This window comes from Pagrus major, chromosome 6 (genome assembly GCF_040436345.1).
Source record: "Pagrus major chromosome 6, Pma_NU_1.0".
Taxonomy (NCBI): Eukaryota; Metazoa; Chordata; class Actinopteri; order Spariformes; family Sparidae; genus Pagrus; species Pagrus major.
The window spans coordinates 5,307,250-5,326,737 of record NC_133220.1 but is presented as its reverse complement, the minus strand read 5'-3'; the positions used below and the strand labels follow the sequence as shown (position 1 = coordinate 5,326,737).

Below are 19,488 nucleotides of genomic sequence, written 5' to 3'. Positions count from 1 at the left end.
ACGCCAGGTTCAAGCACACATGTGGGCCTGGCGGTGGTATGTGTTATCACAGCAGCATGAAGGCAACATGAAATATTAAAGTAACAGAGGGGAGAACGTACAAGAGAGGGAGGGAGGGAGGGAGGGAGGAAGGACCGAAAGAAAGAAGGAGGAAGGAAGGAAGGAAGGAAGGAAGGAAGAAAGACAGAAGGAGGGAAGGAAAGAAAGAGAGAGAGAAAGGAAGGAAGGAAAGAAAGAGAGAAAGGAAGTAGGAAAGGAAGTAAGAAAGGAAAAAAAGGAAATTAATTCCTTCCTCCCTTCTTCCTTCCTTCCTTCCTCCCATCCTCCTTTCTTTTTCTCCTTCCAAGGAAGAAAGAAAGAAAGAAAGAAAGAAAGAAAGAATAAAACATCATAACAGGGTCGTAACAGGAAGAATTAAGAAATGAAAGAGGAAGAAAATGATGGAAGGAGGCTAGAACGGCGTGAAGACGAGGACTGGGGAGAGAAAGAAGGAAAAAACCGAAGCAGCTACCGGGTAGAAAAACAGAAAGAAGGTAAGAAAAATGAAGAAGCCAAGGTGGTAGAAAGGGAAAAGGAGAAACAGAAGCAATGAGAAAAAAAATGAGTAGAAAAGACAAGAAGCAGAACGGCAGTAAAAGAATAAAAATGAAAAGAGGAAGGAAGGGACGAGCGGTCGGAGCTCTGAATGTTATAATAAGTCTTTTCTTTTGTGACATTTTTGATCCGGAGAGCAGCTGAAGCTCAAACAAGTGAAAGAAGGAGAATCAGCTCAAACAGCCCTCTGGTCCCTCAGGTCAGGTTCTCACTGTAAATGTCAAACTCTCCGTCCAAGCTTCTGACGGCCGGAGCTACTTCAAACCTAAATTCATCCATCCACTGGATTATAACTGAGCTGATGAACTGCTTGTCCACCAGCAGCCTGCTGTTCTTGTGTTGTAGTAACACAGCTCTGAGGAAAACATTATGGCGCTTGTGGGTCGGTCGTCTTCTTCTACTATTGGATGGATTGCTGTGACATTTTGTCCCGAACATTCATGGTCCCACGAGGATGAATCTTTCAGACTTGCTGTGAAATATCTCAGCGTTTATGAGACTGATTTGTCATTTTTCAGAGATTCCTGGCTCCTAGAAGATTAATGCTACTGACAAGTCAAATGTCTTAACAGATGATCGATGGATCGCCATGAAATTTGGTACACACATTAATATCCCTCTCGGGGGTGACGTGTTAACATTTTGGTGATTGCCTGACATTTCATCTCGCACCACCATAGGGTTCAAAAATTCAGTCTGTCCAGTATTTTTGTTTGTGGCAAAAAACTGAAGAAAAACAGTGTTTCTCACCTGCACCACTTTCCCCTGTGGGCTTTCTGAGAAGACCAGGACCTGGTTGTAGAGAGGGTCCAGAGACTTCCTCACTGACTTGGTCTTCTTCTTGGCCACACAGATCCCGTTCTCCAGGAGGTAAACTTTGATGTAGGCCGCTGAAATGATAACAGACAGGAAAAAGGTAAATCTATGGTTGGGAAGTTAAAGAAGACAAACCTTTAGCATCCAGACAGCAATCACTAAATCAAATGTTCTGACAAATAAAAGGAATTAAAATAAAGCACACAGCCGCTGAGAGACGTGGTGGCAGCGACAGGCGGCTGACACAAAGCAAACACCTACAGCAGTAAAGAGTAACTGTCGCCCCTGGTAGTTTTTATGGACATGGCATTAAACAGAGTTGTTTTTTTATGCATTTATTAGACTGAAAAAGCTGAGAGATCTTGTTGAATGTAGCTGTTAGCTGCTAACACACATCCCTGCTGGCCAGCGAGAGCTATGGGGCAGTCGGTGCAGTCAGGCAGGGTGCATTCATGTGTTTCGGTGGAGTGGAGGGAGGCCTGACGGGGGAGTTTTGTCTTGCTCCTGCTGGTTTGTACTATCTTACCAACCTTTAAGCTTTAAGTTTTTAACCTGAACTCAGTCTTCACCTCTTCATAGTACTCTGCAGTACTTTGCTTTCCAACCAAAGTTTTCAGTGAGTTAAGAAATTGAGCTGGTGTATTTGGGGTAATAATTGGATAGACGGGGGTTTTCAAGATGGCGGCTTGAAGGGAGGTTGTGTTTAGGAGAGCTAGAAGAAGCTACAAGATGCAGTGTACCGCAGACTTTCATTACTTTACAGTATATAATGAGCGTGAACATCTACTTTTAGAGGAAGTCCGACATCATGTCACGCAAGAAAAAACATGTTTCCGACGCGGCGGAGGAGTCCAGGAGCTTGCACTGGAGCCGGAGCTGAAGCTAACGTTAGCTCATTTGAACCTGCACATCGTGAGGCGGTTAGTGAGATTACGGATAACATCTCCTAAGTCATTAAGGAAAAAAGCTTGGGCCAATTTCGCAGCTTCTACAGGCGCACCGCGAGGAGCTAGACAGTCATGAAAAGCGCATAATGGAGGCACAGACGAGGATTTGGGCTTTGAAGGACGTTACGGAGCATGTTGAGAGCAAGCTGAAATCATTGGAAAAGCAGGTTTACTTGAGTGAGAGCACTGATGACTTATATATCGTTGGACTCCCCGAGGAGGCTGAAGGCGATGACCTGACGCAGTGTTTTGAGACGTGGATTGAAACAAGAATTAAGTAGACGGGAAACTTTCAAAGGACCAATAAAACCTGCAGGCCGAGGCGCGTTAATAAAGATTTCCCACAAATTTATTATGTCTCTGTCGCATGTCAGCCGTCAGTCTGAACGTCGTCTGTTTTCATTTTCACACTGAAGCTCTGCACGGCGCTACGATGCAGCAGCTTTAAAAAAGAAAAACACCCTACTCATAACCCGACATCGGTCATGTTGTTTTGATTTTATTTCCTGGAATGAAACTTTGTTGCCTGGTAACACAAGCCGAAACAATATTAGAGACGAGACTTTGACTGACACACACACACACACACACACACACACACTGCAGCTTTCCATCCTGTGTGTTATATGACGAGATTAAAGATTCGACCCTGGCACACTGAAATGTGGAGCAAGGTTCTCCTCCTTTGTCGCTCTGCTATATATGGATTTCCTCTCATCTCCGTATTCACTCGCATGTTTTTCTTTCATTCACGTTGAATTGCTCTGCACTCATCTCCACTCGTTTGTGCTTCGCTCCAGTTTTTTATTATCCTCTCTGCTTTTATCTCTCTCGTAGTTTTTTCCAGATTATTCTTGTTTTGTTTCTCCTTATTTGCTGACGCTGTTCTTGTTCTTATGCAATTAGGATCAATGGCTGCTTTAATATTATGCAACCACACAGGGGGAATACAATCAGAGTTAATAGTTTGTTGTTACACAATCTCACTTGCTGGAATAAATAAATAAATTAAAAGGCAGTGCAGTCATGTCGACGTTGTGCCAGTCCTGCTTCTGTTTCCTCTCAACACTTCTGATCGCTGATACAATAGATCCTCCGTCACGTTAAAGATCAAGGTAATTAATCTGATTAACAGCTGATTCTTTGCTTGATGTTAAGTTAATTTATTGATCTGTAAGTACATTTTGCCTTCAATATAGGCTACACTAAACAGAAATATAAAATATGTATAAATTCAAGTAAGATTTAAGACTTTTTTACCCACAAACACATAATTTCTCTCAGATTTTGAGCACAAGTTTGTTAAAATCCATGTCAGTGAGCTGTTCTCCATGACCAGGTGATCCATCCAGCTGACAGGTGTGTCATACTAAGATGTTCGCAAAAAGTTTCTCCAAAAAGACTCTGTGAAAACACTTCTTCTTCCAGACATCATCAAAAGGTGAGAATTTGCCCACTCAAGTTGGAACCAACAATGAAGCGCAGTCATGGTTTCTGACGGTTTGTGCAGAAATTCTTTGGTTTTGCAAACCAACTGTCCAGGCGACCAGTCCCAGGTGATCATGCAGGTGAAGAAGCCGGATGAGGAGGTCCTGGGCTGGTGTGGTCTGCAGCTGTGAGGCAGGTTTGCAGGTGCATTCGTGGGAAAACTGTGAGTGCTGAGTGCTGTCCAAACTAACAATTTATTCAGTCCACAAGGGACGTTGAGTGGACTTTCTGCAGACCTGCTTGGGGTTCATACTTTCCCAAACTAATTACCCACAATCCTTTGCAAAAGGAAAATAACTTCTCATGAATATGTAAAACAATTGATTTATTAAAACATTACCACAGCAGAATACACACATACGTCACATACAGTGTATATAGAGCTCATTAGTTATTAATGTAGTCCTTTGGCCAGTTTATCAGCAGCTTGTATTTTCCTTGCAGTCTCGCGCCCTCGTGGACTTGAAGTGATGACAGCGAACACGTCAAAGTACGTACGGCTGAAGTCCGAGAGGGTTCAGAAAGGAAGTCCAGAGGGACGTTTGGTTTCAGCTCCTAAATGTGTGTCCTCGTGACCAGCCCAAAGCACACCTGTGCAGCGATCATGCCGTTTAATCAGCACCTTGATGTGCCACACCTGTCAGGTGGATGGATCATCTTGGCTCACTAACGAGGATTTAAACAAATTTCTGCTCAAAATCCGACAGAAATGATTATTTTGTGTGCATGAAAAGTCTCAAATCTTTCACTTCAACTTGTAAACAATTAGAAAACAGTTGCTGGAAAAATCCTCGGGTTAGGTTTTTCCTTCTTCATAAAACAATTGCTGATTCTTCGTATTTAAAACCTGTAATCGTTTCTGTTTACCCGCCAGCAGTGTTCCTCTTCCTCCCTCCATGCTTTGATGGTGCATTGCTGCATTTCTTGGCTCATTTCCACCACCATTAGTAGGAGAAGTGTGAAATTATTGGCAGGAGTGTGCATCACGTCACACCCCTGCATGTGCATGTCTGTCCTCGTCCATGTGCGCAGTACCAACCAGTACAGGGACACACTCATAATAAACATTGTTCAATAGTGCTTCTAGTGGTTTAAAAACTCCACATGGTGTCTTTAGATCAATGCAGAGAATGTGGCTGTTGAAACGTTTCTCAGGGCTTTACTGTGGACTCATGACCTCAATGTTCCCAAAACGAGACGCGGAGTATTTCTGTCTGTCTGTTTGATCACTGATTTTTCCATCTGATGACGTGACGGCGGCCGAAACAATTTCCTGATTGATCTAAAAAAAAAATCGGACAATCCAGTAATTGTGTTTTTTACTGTACAGATACAACGGAGCGTGCACGCTGCATGTTTCAAGTAACTGTAGACCTTCACTTATTTAGCAGAACTCTCTGCTCTGTGTGTGTGTGTAAACTCCCTGAACACTGAAAACACCATTTCCTCTTCTTCACTCATGCATATTTCATATCTTCAAGGGACCATAATTGTTTTTTTGGAGAGATATATCCCATTAGGTTGCAAATGTCTGCTGCAGGCTGTTCTGTTTGTGTTTCTGTGGTGGATTCAAGTGCCGTGGGAAACTCCAACTTCTAAACTGTGGCAGCCTTTTTGATAAATAAATTAAAAGATCCGATGTTTAAGTTTTATTGCTCGACTCTGAACAATCCTGGAGAAAAAAACACAGCTTTGATTGTTTTGATGAGTCAGCAGACCGTCACACCACACCACACTGACCTGGAGGTGTCTTTGAACCTGGTTTCATGGTGAGTCCTCTGGCCTGGACGACCTCCACCTCCAGGCCCCCGTTCCTCTCCATCAGCCCGATCTCTACGTCACCTGGGATTCATGACAACACACACATGCACTTTAACGATGAGACTGGAGGAGGTGTCATTCAGAAGTTATTCAAAATTTAAACTTTTATATGATGATACTTTTTTGTGTGGTTGCACCAGCCACATTTTTTCCTACTCATTACCCCCAACCTGTGTTTCTCCAACTCACCCCCTCGTTAGTTCAGTTTGCATTTAAGTCTTTTTGTCGTTAAGTTATTGTCGAGTCATCTGTTGTGTTTCTGTTTCCCCTGACGTTCCTTCGTGTTTGCTCGTCCTTGCACTGCCGTGATCCTGATTAAAACCTCATCCACTGCACTTCCTGCCTGCTGTCTCATGCATTTTGGTCCATCTCCCCTGCTCCAGCGTGACAATGTTAGAGAAGATTTTCACTAATTTCTAATTTAGTATTTTCTCTGTAGACCAGTCATCTGCACTCTGCCCCAGGGGTCAGGGATCTGTCTATTATCATCCTCAGTCAGACAGTGTAACATCACTCGTAGGCTATAATATTCGTTCGTCTTAAATCTCTTGTTATCTTTTTGTCTGCTTTTGTACCAACAAGCCTCAGAAAAGTAAAAGCTGTTCAGGATAAGAATACAAGTTCTTGCTTGAGGCTCATTAAGTGCATTAAATGTCCAAGTGCTGAATGTCACCAAAAAAGTCTCTCTAAATGTAGATAACAGTCCTATAAGTCCTATATTTTGTTTCAAGAAGACTACACAGACTTTTAAGATGGACACGGGGCAAAAAAGCAACTGCTTGAAACAAAACAGGTCACAGACGTCAGAGTCTAGAGACCACAGAGCTCTTAAATTGTTTCAGCTGTTATGCATCTTTAATAAAGTCTGATGTCCATCTGTTAAATGAAACAATGAATAATGGCTCTGTTGGCATCTCTTTTACCAATATGACATGGATACAGAAACATTATGAGGCTCGTTTCTCTCAACTTCAGCATCCTTAATATAAATATTAGGAGCTTAACATCAAATCCAGTTAGCTCTTAACCTGTTTTAGCTAATTGTTTTGGTTTTATGGCATCTTTACTGTGTGATATAGTCACATCAGCTGTGTTTCCATCAGCAGCAGGCAGCTGTTTTTAGCAAATAAGCTCGTATAAACCTGCTGTTCTTGCACCAAACTGTAGTAAATGACAAAGGAAAAGAAAGTGGAACATCTACGGGCCAAATATTGTTTTGTGAAGAGTTGATGGAAACCAAACTAAAGCCATGAGCATGAAAATTACACTTACACAACCCCAAAATGCTAAAGTTGCTCTGTCTGCTCGACATGTGTGCAGGTAAGTGTTTGTTAACATGTTAGCCATATCAACTTTGTCAGCAAACTGCGTTCAGATCAAAATCTGTGTTTAGTGCCTGTTGTGATCTGGGAAATTAAACTTTTTCTTCATTCCACTCACTGAAAGTCACACTGGCTTCAGCTGAATGTCCCCAAAAATGACAAATGCATTCCTTTGAAAGTGACGGAGAGCAGATGACGGCCAAGTTATTCTGAGTTCTCTGATATTATATAACGTTGGAACTGGACAGCAGGTTTGGAGTGGAGTGGGTCCAGTTGGTGTCACTGTTGTCGGGCCAAGGACACCGTCTGGCTGCCAGTGAAGAAAACTGACCCACTTACAGTAGATCACTGCTGTGGAGGACGGGCTGTGTACAATATATCCAGTATATATACAGCCTGGAAAATGAGTAAGTGCAGGGGGACGAGGAAGAAACACTCTGCAGGAGGACGCGGCTCGGATTTATGGGGCACTTTTTTGTTGCCAGTGTGAAATAATTTCAGCAGTCGTTTGGTTCAGTTTTATGAGGAAATGAGCTGTTTTCACCATTTTCAGACCCATTTTTCATAAGGAGAGTTTCATGTTGTCTGTTTTTAGGGCAATTTTACAAACAGACCCCCAAAACTTAATAACTTTCCTTCTCAGCTTGGAGATAATTAAGTAAGGAGGGACAGACTTTAGTGTTGCATGAGCCATCTTTCTTAACATTTTCCCAACACGGTTGTGAAACTGAAGGCGTTTGTCGTCTCTCACCCATGGATGTCGTCGCCAGCGTCTGTCGCCCGACGAACTGGGCAGGTCCCATCCCGTCAAGGAAGTCGCTGAACTGAGCGTCCGACGCCAGACACATGCCGCTGTAGTTGAGACTGCAGAGTGAAGGAGGCAGACACAGAGACAGATGGTTAAACACGACCAGGCAGTTCTCATTGTACTTCAATTAGAGAAAGTGAGTCAGAGTCTGGAAGATAAAGGCACCATGCAAGAGAAGGAGAGACGAGCCGAGACAAAAAAACAGTCTGGAGGAATAAAAAATAGGACAGAAATGAACCGATCACTCCCGTTTCAACTTAGTTAAACTCCCCAAAATTCAAATTAGCCTCCTGAAACTAAACTCAGACTGCTGGTTTTTCGAGTTTGACCCTGTGTCCTCGTTTTGTGTGCGTCTGTGTGTGATTGTGCAAAGGAATCAGCTCAGAGTGCTTTGGTGGCAGCGAGCCAGGTATACTATAACGTGTCCGTGTGTGTTTAGTGGAAGGACAAATCCATCCGAACATGTTCTGATGCCGACGTATCATCAGTCTCTGAGTCTCAGTATGTGTCTGGAGCAGGACGGCAGAGCGAAGTCTTGGACGGAGCAGCGGTTTCAGTTCCTGAGTTAACAGGCGACATAATGTAGGTTTTCACGGGTGACCAGCTTTTAGCTCGAGAGTCCTGCAGCCATCGTCCACCCGCACAGTCTCCACTGACTCCGGTTCATTAAACCTCCTCTCAAGATGTGTGACTGTGACTGATTTGCATCCCCCAAACTCTCCTGGTTGTTTTATTGGGACCACAGCAAAGTCCTTCCCAGAGTCTGCCCATCTTTAAGTCTAATGCAGCCAGATTAAGTGAAACACCTGTGTAGGTGTGCAGGGCCTGAGATATAGCGATACAAGGTCTGCATAGGAAGCTTTAATAAAAGTAGGCAAGTTTTATTGGTAAAATGCATGATGATGAGTTAAATTAATATATGAAGTACGCTATTATTTTGAAAGGTCTGAAAACTCACTGTCCTACTGGAGATAGGGCTGACACGTTAAAATTATTATCTTAAACATCCTGACTCACCCTGCATCAGGACTATTTAACCTCCAGACTCTGCTTTAGACTTTAGACTTTAGACTTTTATTTATCCCACATCGGGGAAATTTACTCGTTACAGCAGCAGGTAGACAGACATCCAATAAATACACGAGCAGGTAGACAGACATCCAATAAGTACAGGGGACATAAAACAAGTAGACTTGAAATACTAAAAGGGATTTAAATAAGAGACAGAAAATATAAATGTGTAGAAAAATAAAATAAAATAAAAAAAGATATTAACAAGGTATTATTGCACACGGTAATTGCACAATATGGCGGAGGTAGAAGTGGTAATAGTGCAAGATATGGAGGTGTTTAAGGTGCTTATGGTGCTACGTTCAGAGTTTTTGGTGTTGTACAGTCTGACTGCAGATGGAACGAACGACCTGCGGTAGTGTTCTGTTTTACACCGTGGGTGGAGCAGTCTGTTACTGAAGGAGCTGCTGAGGGCCCCCACAGTCTCATGTAGGGGGTGAGAGGGGTTGTCCATAATCAATGTCAGCTTGGCTAACATCCTCCTCTCACCCACCTCCTCAATGGAGTCCAGAGGACAGTCCGAGACTGAGCCAGCCCTTCTGACCAGCTTGTTGAGTCTCTTTCTGTCCCTCACTGAGCTTCCACAGCCCCAGCAGCCCCTGCTCAGTTTGTTTATAACGTACAGTACTGTATAACGGCAGCGCTCTTCTTCTTTCCTCCCTCTTCTTCTTAACTTTAATTTTTCTCTCCTGACTCCACTTTAATAATTCATTCTGTTTAACATTATCTTTGCTCGTCCCTGATCTGATGAGAGTTACCTCAGCTGCACACTTATGGAAAACAGGAAGCAGGTGACGTTATTTTGAAAACAACAACAGTCCCTCCACGAGGACCGCGACCTAAATTACCCAAACAGCTTTGTGTCTTCATCGAAGGAAAAAAATGTGTTAAAGTATTTACGAGATTGCTCCGTCAAAGTTACACGGCCTGACGTTTAATATGAACTTCAGAGTGACGAGCAAGTCGTTACAAAATAATTCACAAGGAGTCATTAACACATAAAATCACTTAGCCTGGATTAGTCATTTATGCAGTTAGACGGAAGCAAACATTAAATTATCACAGGTCATTTTTAATATTTAATATCAATTATACTCCTGATGTTTAATGACTTTTTAAGTAATGTGTGTTTCTAAAAGTTTACATATTAGCTCGAGAGTAAATATAATGAGGTAAAATCCTGTGTGTGTGTGTGTGTGTGTGTGTGTGTGTGTGTGTGTGTGTGTGTGTGTGTGTGTGTGTGTGTGTGTGCTGACATGCAATAAGTCATAAGTCAGGGAACATTAGCCGAGTGGGTATTACTGGGTGATAAAATCCTGAGCTTTAGATTATAATATTGGTGTGTGTGTGAGGCACATCTGGGGATTACGCTGCCGGTTCACAGAAATATGACGCTCAATGTAAACCTGCGTGCTGCGGGCAGATGACACAAATGTTACAAATATTCAAGGTCCTGAATTGTATAATATATATCCTATATTCCATATCGTGTTATATAAGACTGTTTGCAAATTAATGTTGCGTCTGGTTTGAGGTGAAAGTCAATAAAAGTGAGGAATTTATGCTCCATTCAGGTGCCGTTCATCAACATGATGTTACAAGAACAACATACAAGAAGTCAAAGACAAAACAGTTTAATCAGTGTGCTTATTTTTCTTTATAACAGGCCCATTATGCTTTATACAACTGCAATACTGGAAACCAGGGTTTGCATCCACTGTGACTTTGTGCTACTAAGATTGTGAGTTCGGCTTAAGAGTTAAGTATAAATGCCATGTTTTGTCAACCCACCAACCCAAAGTGTTGCTATCTGTTGACCTGGAAATGAGACTCAACAGTCGACTCTCTTTCTCCAGAGTCACTGAAGCACAGAAACGACTCAAACACAGCAAAATAGTAAGATACCAACACACACACACACACACTTTTTACATAGTGGGGTCATAAGAGACGAATGAGAGGGATTATTTCTGTATGAGTTGACGCTCTGTGCCGGAGGAATATCCTGCATAGTATACGTTTAACAAAGGTGAAGATCGTTCCCTAACCCTTCAATGGGGCCTGATTTTTAACCAGCTTTGTATTACTACAACATTGGTGGTATATGCAAAATAACAACGGCACTTCTCTCCATTTTCCTTGCACCCAGAGCCACCAAACAAAAAGATTTTAGCGCTTTTGTATCGACTACAGTACTACTACGAGCAGTTTTCATATACCTGCACCCACAGAGTCAAGATCGGATAGAGAGCGAGACGCCACTGTGTCTTTCTCTTATACTGCAGAACTTTAATGTGAAATATAATTTAAGCAAAAGGTAAAGATCTTATTATTTTTCACCTAAAATGTTAAATGTTTAGCTGCAATAGAGAACGTTTGTGAACCGGAGGTGGTTGCCATGTTGTTCCTGTGTTGTGAAAACAAGGCAGTTCTGATCAAACATGAACGACGACACTGTTTATTCTCTACGTTTCACCTAGAATGTTTTCAGAAACATATTCCAGGTGGACTGTTTAGATGTTTTACGCCTCGCTGCTTCCTGTTTTAAAAGCCAGAACCAAACACCGCCCAACTCGTAGTGTGTCACTCATCAGAGGGGGCGTTTGTTGGTTCTGTGTGGCGCAGTGCATTCTGGTAATTGGAGGTTTTCTACCCTTATAGCAAAAGTATGAATACCACTGCCCTTTTTTTTATCTGTTTTCTCTGGTCATGTTGCACCAATTTCAAAAATATTCGCCTCTTCACTACTTAGACAGCCCAGTTTTATGTAAGGACCATCTTTGCAACAGACAAATCTGCCTTTCCTGACCTTGTATCATCGAGTCAGATGAACTAACTACGTGTAATACTATGTGTATCATCCCGACACAAACCATTTCCCATTTGGCCACATCATCGCCTTCGCACACACACACACACTCACACACACACAGAGAGTTTGCAGAGTCCTGAATTGGCCGAACCATAAATCAATAAGCTCATAAGTGTGATTGGATGGTGTTAGCTAACAAAGTGCTTATTCATGGTCATGCATACGCAGGCACAGAGCTTTTTCAATCAGCGGACCGAGCCAAACGGCCAAACAGCTGACGGAAACGCACACAGGCAGGAAGACAAGCAGCCGTTTGCTGCTGCTGATTTAAATAATGTGCTGCTGCAGCTCCGCTTAATGATTCAACTGTAGTTTCCCCCTCTGTGTAGTGGAGCTTGTAGCTTAGAGCATAAACACAACTTAACCATTCAGCTCCTCCATCTGAGAGAATCAGGAGATAATAAAAATTGTTATGTAACAATAGTCAGACATTTTCATTGTGATGCTTCCTGGATGGCTGGAATAGATTAACCAACACTAGTTTCCTGTAGTTTTTCATCTATCAATCCATAATCTATACCAGCTTATTTTAGTGCAGGGTCACTGTGAGTGAACTCAAAGTTCAGGAACAGTTCACAGAAAACTCACTCATTATCTACTCAGCACCACTCCGATGGAAAGTCAGGTGAAGTTTCCTAGTACACACAACGTTTCTGGAGCTTCACAGCAAAACAGCGTTGCAGCATTCCCCAAAACATACTGAAGTAGAGGAGGAATTGTTTTAGGATGTAAAGAAATCAACCAAAAAACAAGCAGCCTTTCAAGCTAATCCAAGAATCTCCAGAAGCAAACGAGATCCGAAAATTGATAATAAACCCTCGGTGCACAGTCAGGCTCGTGCACCCACGCGTGCTGAAACTTGTAGCTGCTTTGATGAAGATTTTGGCTGAAGAAAGTGTGAACAAAACGTCTTTACAGATCAATTTGGAATCCGGGGACTTGAATTACCACCGGTTGTGTTTGTGGTTGTTTATTTCAGTTTGGGCAAACTGTTGGGTAAGTTTGTCGTGAAACGTTGGCTTTATGGTCAATATTAAATTAAAGGGGTTGAAGCATGACAGGCTGATAAGGCTTAATTATGCATTTTTATGTGCATGTGCGTGTGTGTGTGGGCATCACCGCAAGAGTGGGAATAATGATCTGTTTATTCCACTACAGGAGAGATTTTTGCAAAAATATATGTGTATACGTCTGTATCTGCATCAAGGAAACAGCCAAAATGAGTTGTAAAATATCGGATTGGAGCAAAAATCCAATGTCATGCATCCCCTAACAAAGTCCCATCAAATTAACAACAAGTTTTTTTTTGCTTCCATTTTATTTTCCTCCTGTTTGTGTTTCTATCATCCATCCAACAGGACCAGTCAGCAGGGGTGATGCACAGAGAGAGAGAGAGAGTATACAGTGAAGCCCAGTGGAAAAGCAGCTATGACATCAGCGTTGCAAGTGTAGTACTACCAAACACACACACACACACACACACGGACACACACGGACACACACGGACACATGCTGATCGGTGCCAACCTGGCAACCAGCTTGAATTCCTGCAGTTGCGTAACAAGACGAGGCAGACAGACAGACAGACTGACTGACTGACTGATGGGGGGCTGGGAGGGTTTAAAGACAAACAGACGAGGGAGGAGAACAGGGAGAGGTGGAGACGCAGAGAGGGGATGATGATTGCATCATTCAGTGTGTTTGCATGCATATTAATATTCCATTTATATTTGGAACATGTAAATACTGCATGAAAATGTTGCAGCTCAAATATAATGATACCAGCTAACGTTTTAATGTTGTTCAACTGTTTCTGTTTGCCGTAGGCAGAGAGGCTGGACATAAAATCCAGAATCAGGAAGGACAGGGGATATAAACATTTAATAAAAACATACAGGTTCACGATGAAAGTGCATCTAAAAGAGGCGTATTTGTTGTGAGCTTAATCTTTCTGTTTCAGCTGTTTCAGAGTCTTTTAGGATCTTTTCACTGTATTTTTTTACCTTTACTGTATTTTCATTACTCTGTGAAACAGTCTGAATGGTCCCAGTGTATGAAATGTGCTACACAAAGTTGTTTTGCCTCAGCGGCCTACAGTAGGTGTCGGCAGCCGTGTTTCCATCGAAGCATTTTATGAAAAATCCTCTAATTCGCAAAAAAGTTTGTACTCTCGCTTGAGGTGTTTTTTTGTATTTTGCCAATCAGAGTTAATGCGTAAAATGTTTGATGGAAACAGCTGAATAAACTCTGACACAGCGAACATTCAGCTCACAGACTGATCAGCTGTTTCTGCCGTCTGCGTTATCATCATTGCATTTCTACATCGTCTCCGGACAGCATGCAACATGGCCGATGCTAGCTGACATGCATGAACAATTACAACTTGCCCTGTCGAAAGTTACTCCTGTAGACCTCTCTCAACTAACTTTGTTTCTTCCTTCGTGTTGCTTCCCTCGAGCCAGGGTTGTAACAATCAGATTGAGGTTAATTTTCAGAATATTAAAGTACACGTGAAGAAACGCAAAGGAAAAAACGAGGAAGTATCCAACTGAGAGACCGCAAGAGCACAAATTTATATTATATTTTATTTTATTTTATATTTTCACACTGTTTACTCCTCCTCCTCTTCACCAAAGCTAAAAAACACGAACCAATCACACACTTTGTCCGGCCACAGTCCTTTAACTTCCACCCTGTCTTTTAAAAATGATGTTTATGGATTTGAAATTAATTTGAAACTGCAAATATGCTTTGAAAGAAAATTAACTGCGCACAGATAAAGTTTTTCTATGAACATAATGAGGAAATGTTGTTAATTAACATATCTGGCAAGTCACAAATTGCTGATACTGAATGTTCCCTCTGCTCGTCACTACTGAAGCCTGATAAAACTTTTACCTTAACTGTTGTCGTCGTGTTGAGCTAAAACTGGGTTGTGTTTGATGAAGCGGCGCAGGACGAGTTACTCACTTGCCCTCGGAGCCGTAGCTGTTCATGCTGTCCTCTATAGACTCGTGGCTCGCCTGGCGGACGGTCCGACTGGGCATCTCCACAGCCAGACCCGTCTCCGTGCTCCGCTGGATGCCTCCCTTGAGCTTCCTGCCCTCTGTGTCCACTATTGGGAAGAAAGACAAGACACGAATAAATCCAGCTGCTGTTACACTCGGATCTTTATCCGACAGAAAACTCTGATAGTTTGAGAGCTTTACATCCGTCTGCACGATGCACAGGGTACAGAACTGACACTACCAGGTACTGATGTCATTAGCTTTTTACTGAAAATTAAAAACAAGACTTTTGAAGTAGTAGTCAAGTTAAGTTTGAATATATTTCTATTTCTAGAGTTCTGTGAATATAAGATTTTTGCTTTAACCTCATGAAAATTCAACAAAACAACAAATTAAATCAGATTTTCTTTCTAAATAATACCAAAGAATCCCTACGAAGAACATTTCTGCATCCGAACTGCTCAGCTGTGGCCGTTTATGTGTTCGTCCTGCTGCGACCTCATCAGTGTCAGTAAAAAAAGGACGACCACAGTGATGAGAAATCACTTTAACAAGGCCAAGGACAAAAGCACTCGATTCCCTCCTCAGAGCAGAGACATACATCTTGTTGCAAAATAGACCACAAAATCGATGCACGGTGCACTTTATGGGACCTATCTGTGGCTGCAAGGTGTCCTGTGTGTGTGTGTGTGTGTGTGTGTGTGTGTGTGTGTGTGTGTGTGTGTGTGTGTGTGTGTGTCTGTGTGTGTGTGTGTGTGGATGGAGGTTGATCATATAATGAAGTGCTCTTGCAGGAGGTCTTTGACCTTGTTTTTAGGACAGGACAGGAAAGTTGTTTTCCTTTAATAGCGAGGACACACAGGAACGTAAAGACACACACACACACACACAGACACACACATGAGCCCGCACACACACACACACACACACACACACACACACACACCACACAAGCCTGAAATGACCTTAGACCATGTGACAGGGTTTGTTGTTTATGTAATCTGACTGAAAGAATGCTTAAATTCATCTAATGAGCGGATTAAAGTTCAAATCAATCAAATAAAAATTCTGAATTTTTTCCACTTCTCCACATTAAAAGGACGTTTTGTTTCAGTGTCACAGCCACTCACACAGTACTGCCACAACACAGACACAAAGACCTTTCACTACACAAAAACAGCGTTTTTCTAGAAGCAAAAAGAGGCGTGAGGTTTAACAGCGTGACGTCTAACACGAGTGTCAGGCGATGCTTTCTACACAACAACAATCGCACAAGGTGGATTAACAACCGTTTACCCTCTTTGTCATATAAGATGGCTGATCTCGTCCTCTTCTCGGAGGTTAAGGCGCTCCCGGACATGGCGTTGTCTCCCCAGTGTGCAAACATTTTCGGTTGCTCTTCTTCTTCTTCTTCTTGGAGTTAGCCGCTAACTGCTGCTAGCTGTTTTTGTCCCAGTTGTGGGTCGCACACACAACACGTCGTCAAAACGTCACTGTTGGCTTTACGGGCTCACTCTTTTTTTAAACACAGACGTCGGCTCGGCTCTGTAACGTCCTCCACTGCCGGTTCAAAGGACAACCAACAAACGTCCTCGATTCCGTCTTCGTGCCTTTCACACAAAACGACGCAGCAGAAGAAACGGTGCGACGCTCTCGTCTCGAACAAGGCTGTAAATGACAAATCCAGACCACGTCGTGCTCTCTCGTTCTCCACAGACAGTTTCAATCACCTTAATGAAACGATACATGCTTTTAGAAAGACTGACACACATACGGCCTCACACACACACACACACACACACACACACATGAAGTTAGTTCTGCAGTTATTAAAGAGCGACCTAGAACGGTGCTATTTCTATCGTTCATGTGGGGATGGGTCGCTGGCAGATTTGGGTTAGTGCTTCTGCTTCGCGACTGGTTTCATATGATCAGTTAACTCCTGTGTTTTAGTTGTCATACATCGATGCTACAGACGCTACAGCCCAGAACCAAGGTCACAATAACCATTATTTAATCACACAGGTATTCCTATTACACATGAATCTTCTAAGATCTCCTCAGTCTGACGCTCAGTGCTCTCCAGTGGTTTGTGAGTGTATTTGAAGGGATGTCTCTTCTACCTCTGTCTGTACTTTCCTATATTTCCCTATTCCTAGAATAGCTTCGGCTCCAGAGAAGAGTTGTGGATTTGTTTGAAATACCAGACACCCAAAACTAGTTTAAAGTCGTGTCCAACAGACAATACAGCAGGGAGGGACGTGCAACACAAGTCTTTTGGTGCAATTAAAACACGGATGTTGTGATTTCTGCGTGCACCTTTGACCGCTGGGCCACAAGGACCCCCCTGGGATAAATCTCTGATTGCAGCCACATCCCTTATCGCCCTTAATCCTGATGTGTTTTCTGGAGCATTCCAGTTTCAACTATACCAACTGTGGGTTTATAGACACTGGTGTCTGAGTTTACTGTCTGATTGATTTGTGCCCGGTGTGGAATGGATTCTGATGCTGATGTTTAAAAAGGATTTTATTTATTTTTTTCTATCTCGGAAAATTTTCAGCATTTAGACTCAAGACTGCAGCTGCAGGAAATAAACTGTTCTGAGAGGAATTATCGTCTAAAATAAGGTTGATTAAGTTTGCAACATAGTGAAGCATCCCTGTTTCATTTGAGCATGACACTGATTCAACTTCTTTACTCCAGTAAAAGTAATAGAGTACAGGCTCTGAAATGTACTAAAAAGTCTCCCTCTAAAGGACATTTGTGGTCAAAGCTAACTGAAGCTCACGCCATATTAATATAAGTCAAAGACTATTAAAGTTAAAGGTATTAATTATTACTATTAAAGGTAGAATCAGTAGGATTTGTCCCAGCTGTTCCTGAACGCACCACAAAGACAGTTGATTGTTGAGTCTTATTCCCAGGACGTCAAATAGCCACATTTTGGGTTGGTAAAGCGTCCCGAGCAGCAACAAAGTGAGAAAATAAGAAAATCTCTGCAGATACGAGACACTAACACGTGTTTTCCCCCCGCAGTCCAGTCTCCCTCTCTGTCTGTTTACGTCTTCTTACGTCTGCCATTTATTGACACAAAATAAAAATAATCCACAATCCTCCAGATGCATTCAGACTATAGTAACGAGCCTGTTTGAAAATGGAAAGGACGAGGAAGTTCAGATGTTTGTTTTCAAATGTAGGGAGTGAAAATGAAAAGCTGTCGGAAATATAAACACTCAAGTAAAGTACAGATACCTGAATAATCTAGTGAGGTACAGTAACAAAGTATTTGTACTTCATTACTTCCAAACTCTGCTGGTGAACCAACATTAGCTCAAAGCTAGCTCAAAGCGCTAAGGAACCAAATGAACTCAGGCAGCCAAATAATGACCTGCATCTGTCTCAACTCGACAAACTACCTGGGCTACCATCACTCCGATGTTGTCATCATATGCACGTGCATGAATATGTACACATCTGATTTACATTGACTTCTAAAGAGGCGTAAGCCTCAAACTCCTGCAGGATTACGACCGACAAAAATTGGGTCAGGATGCACTTTTTATTGCTTTTGAGCCCCGGTGAACAACCTGATCAGCCACAATTTGTAAAACACAATTCCTAATCCTAATCTTGTCCTGCATCTGGATTTAAAAGCATCCAAATCTGCTTCAGTCTCAGTCCGGCAGCCCCAGTGTGCACCATTGTGATAAGACCAGTCGTAGTTCATGCTCGTCTTTGCCAGGTCCACATGAAGTCACAGTTTTCTTGTTAAACATCACATTTTTTCTGTCAGATCCAGCCAGTATCAGAAGACCTTCACCAGCCTCTGAAACACACAAACATATATTTTGCTCTCTGCTCAGGCTCAAGTGAAACTCTGCAGACTGAGCCCCCCAGCAGAAGATACCAGTGGAAGATAAATTACTGCATCTAACAGAATGACATGCTTCACAGTCCGGAGACAGTAGAAGTCCGTACGATTACCACACCGAGGCTCCAGACGTGTCTAGTTTGTTTGACTGCTAAAAACAGAAGATCACCTCAGGACAGTGACGCAGATATTACCACCATTAACGGCTGCAATAATCCAGACGGCGTGACAGCGAGCCCCTTCACGCTCAGCAGAGTCGTTCATAACAGGAACAAAGCCACATGAATAGCCTCGATAAACTTTATTTGTAAAGCAGCTCTCATACAGACAACACATATCATGTATTAGTGTATAAATTGTACTTCTTTTATTGGCCACATGTGAGCGGATCGTAACATGATCCAGCCCGGCTGGAGGACAACTCTGGAATATATGAGCGACTGGCTTCACCGAGGCTGTGTTCACTAGACAGACCTGAATACACAACACTTCAGATGGAGAATTTTCAGGGATCATGGTGGGCACCACAGTGTCCACTAGGATCATACTTAGGCACTGGAAAACATCCAGATCTCAGCTTCTTATGAGGATACACTCAACAGGATGAGTGACCAATAGAAAAGCACCAATGTGGGATCTTTTCTGGACTGTTGTATGAACACTGCCACATGCTGCTACATGTTTTCCTACGTGGCCTTTGCACTTCTGTTTTGTATTTATTTACAAAACTGACCATGTCTCTTTGCCATATTCAACCACTGATGCTATGTACATGTAAAGTGAATTGTTGTTTTGTCATGCAACAAAGAGAAAAACAATAAAAACCTTAATTACAAAAAAATGGAGTCCGCTTATATAAACTAACGA

General features: G+C 42.4%; 1 protein-coding gene across 4 annotated transcripts in view; it reads right to left on the bottom strand.

Moving 5' to 3' along the window:
* Positions 1–19,488, bottom strand: part of rims4 (regulating synaptic membrane exocytosis 4) — a 59,781-nt gene that overhangs the window by 5,221 nt on the left and 35,072 nt on the right. The window contains exons 3-6 of one of the 4 annotated variants that reach the window (XM_073468811.1): positions 14,710–14,834; positions 7,740–7,852; positions 5,586–5,687; positions 1,345–1,484 (exon numbers count right to left, since the gene is read on the bottom strand). In XM_073468811.1, the coding sequence (XP_073324912.1) occupies positions 1,345–1,484; positions 5,586–5,687; positions 7,740–7,852; positions 14,710–14,834 (480 nt within the window). Of the gene's footprint in view, positions 1–1,344; positions 1,485–5,585; positions 5,688–7,739; positions 7,853–14,709; positions 14,855–19,488 lie in introns of all 4 variants that reach the window. The other 3 variants (XM_073468810.1, XM_073468809.1, XM_073468812.1) reach the window with 3 other exon arrangements.